The following is a 2781-nucleotide window of genomic DNA, read 5'->3' on the forward strand; positions in this document are numbered from 1 at the left end:
TCAACAGGTGAATAGTAAAATTATTTTATAGCTGTATAATGAATAATACTTCAGGAAAAAAAGAGGAATGAACTCCCTGTACATCTTAGACTATGGGAATCTCACAATATTTATGCCGATTGAAAGATATCAGATGATAGTACATATGATTCTGTTTATACAATATTATACAGTAGGAGAACTAATTTACAATGACAGGTGTTGCCGGGAACAGGGAGAGTGAAGTTGGGGGAGGGATTACAAAGAGACATGAGGAAACTTTTGGGGTGATGCATATGTTCATTATCTTGATGATGCTGATAACTTCAAAGTATAATATTGAATCTTTAAAATTGTTCATTTTAAAAAGGTACAGTTTCTTTTTATGAAAATTATCCATCAAGAAAGACAATAAATATCCACATTAGTTCATATTCTCCCTCGATGTTGTACAAGTCCTCCTATGTGAACTATGTTGCAAAATATTCCTCTTTTCTCCCTTGTATATACCACTCCCTCTCCTCGGGTGTACTTTGACTGTTAATAAGATAGTGTGACTTTTCTCTTCAAAAGCTTTTATTAAAGAGATAACATTTCTTACAATTAATATATTTTAGGAACGATTCCTCAGTAAAGGTTGTTTATTACGTTTGCCATATAAACAAATATTAGTGAGCACATAATAAGTGTCAGTCACTGTTCTAAGTGCTGAAAAACACAGAACCATTCAATAATGACGCTCTTTCTTAGACCTTCCTCTCATTTCAACTCAAAGATCTTTTCTGACATTCAGGGAGATTGTGGGCTGGCCCACAATGTGTATGTAAGATTATAAAAGAATGTATTATAATGCATAAATCGTTATTTTTTCAGAAATAGAAATGCTCTGTTTTGTTAAAGAAGTTTCACGTCAGGAGATGGCCTAAGAACAAAATAGACCTAAAAGTTGTGAAGATTGCAGTTCAGATTTCCAAGGTCCACGTGAAGATTGACATGTGCCTTCTAAAAAGAGTCAGATGAGAACCCCGGGCTACTGTGGGAGGAGCCTAAGGAAAACGCCTCCCATTGCAGTCCCCGTCCACCAGGGGGTGCAGCTTCCTAAGACAAACACCTTTCAGATCTGAAACGCAGACTTCCTTTTATCATTTCACTGTGACTTCCACATTTCTTCTTATTAAAAATCAAGAACATTGTTTAGGCGACACTCTAGACATGAACTCTCCTCCAGGCTTAGTGACGGTGTTCCTCTTAGTGCTTGGTGAGTAACATGCCTCTTAAAATATGGATTCTTTCTTCTGTTAGGTCAGCAAAATAGTTAACCATAATTTTATTGAAGAACTTTACGCCCAAGGTGACACAAATCTCTTTTATTTTTCACCAGGACAAACCCGTGGAGCCTCAGTGTCCCAGATGGGAGGCCAAGTGACGCTGTCAGAAGGGGCATCCCTGAATGTGAGCTGTACTTATTCAGCCTCAGGGTACCCTGCTCTTTTTTGGTATGTTCAATATCCCGGAGAAGGTCCTCAGCTCCTCCTGAAAGCCCAAAAGGCCAATGAGAAGGGAATAAAGAAAGGTTTTGAAGCCGCATACCACCAAGAAGCAAATTCCTTCCATCTGGAGAAAGCCTCAGTCCAAGAGTCAGATTCGGCCATGTACTACTGTGCTCTGAGTGACACAGGGACAGAAACTGCAGGGGGAGCTGAGCACAAACTCTGAGCAGAACAAGGAGCCTGGCAGCTGAGGGTCTCTGACTGTTTGACCCACTGTGGTGGATTTTATTATTTAAGATCAAATACAGAATACCTTTCATACACATTTCCAATCTTTTTAGCACATGCGTAGATTTGTTGGGAAACTTAGACCTCCAAATACAGGATACCTACAGGGTAACAAAGACAAAGGAACACCTTTATTTAGGAGATAAAGTAGTAACACGGATAGAAAAAAAAGATAACTTGTTAAAATGTTGAAAATATTTTATCTGTATAGATACAACTCTGAATTTCTTTTTGTGATATATTTCATGCATCAGGATATTAAAATTGACCCGCCTCATAAATAAATGTGAAGTTTATAAACAATAAAAGCCTCCCTTGATTCAACTTTCCACTAATTATGTGTGCTCAGAATAATTATACACCATTTTGATGATGAGGGTTTTCTGCCTTCTCTTAATGTGCTTTTGAAGGTTTAGAAATGTGATTTGATAAATAGTTCATAACGGAATCCAAATTATAAAAGAATGAAGGTTGAGGGACCACTGATAAAAAGGTAAGAGCTGTTATTACACTTGACTTCTTTATTCTTTGTTATATCAAGATACGGAATTTTCTTAAATTTAGTTTCATCTGTTTCTGTAACTCTTAATTTCTTCTTGGTTTTTAAGCTCTGCCACATTTCTTCCTCCCTGCCTCCCCCGTTGCTTTTCTATCAATTTATAGTTGTAAACCTCTGTCTTTTCTCTTTTTTCTTAATTCTCACCTAGGTAGGAGTTAACTTAGCTCATTCACTGGATGTTCACTTGGACTGCTTGTTCACTGTCTTTTTAGCAGAAGTGACCTTCCTTTGGGGTATCTATGTGATGGATGTGGTGGGTTTAGCAGATGAAGAAGGAGAGAAGAAAGAATCCCATCCTATGTTCGCAGCTTTTGGTTGTTTTCTTTAAGGGTTGTCTCTTAAACAATATGTAACAAGATTTTCTATTTCGATTCAATCAGATAACCTCTTTTTATATATGTTTTGATTCCTGGTAAATTGGGCCTCATTTCTAATAAGTTGGTTTTGCTTCAACTGCTCTTGTTT

General features: G+C 37.2%; 1 gene segment (V, D, J or C); it reads left to right on the forward strand.

The window, feature by feature from the left end:
• Positions 1-1158: 1158 nt before the first annotated feature.
• LOC111735626 lies at positions 1159-1811 on the forward strand. The segment is given in 2 exon segments: positions 1159-1237; positions 1361-1811. Coding segments are annotated over 2 exon segments (381 nt in total).
• The last annotated feature ends 970 nt before the right edge of the window (positions 1812-2781 follow it).

This window comes from Pteropus vampyrus, unplaced genomic scaffold (assembly GCF_000151845.1).
Source record: "Pteropus vampyrus isolate Shadow unplaced genomic scaffold, Pvam_2.0 Scaffold1000004312, whole genome shotgun sequence".
Classification (NCBI taxonomy): Eukaryota; Metazoa; Chordata; class Mammalia; order Chiroptera; family Pteropodidae; genus Pteropus; species Pteropus vampyrus.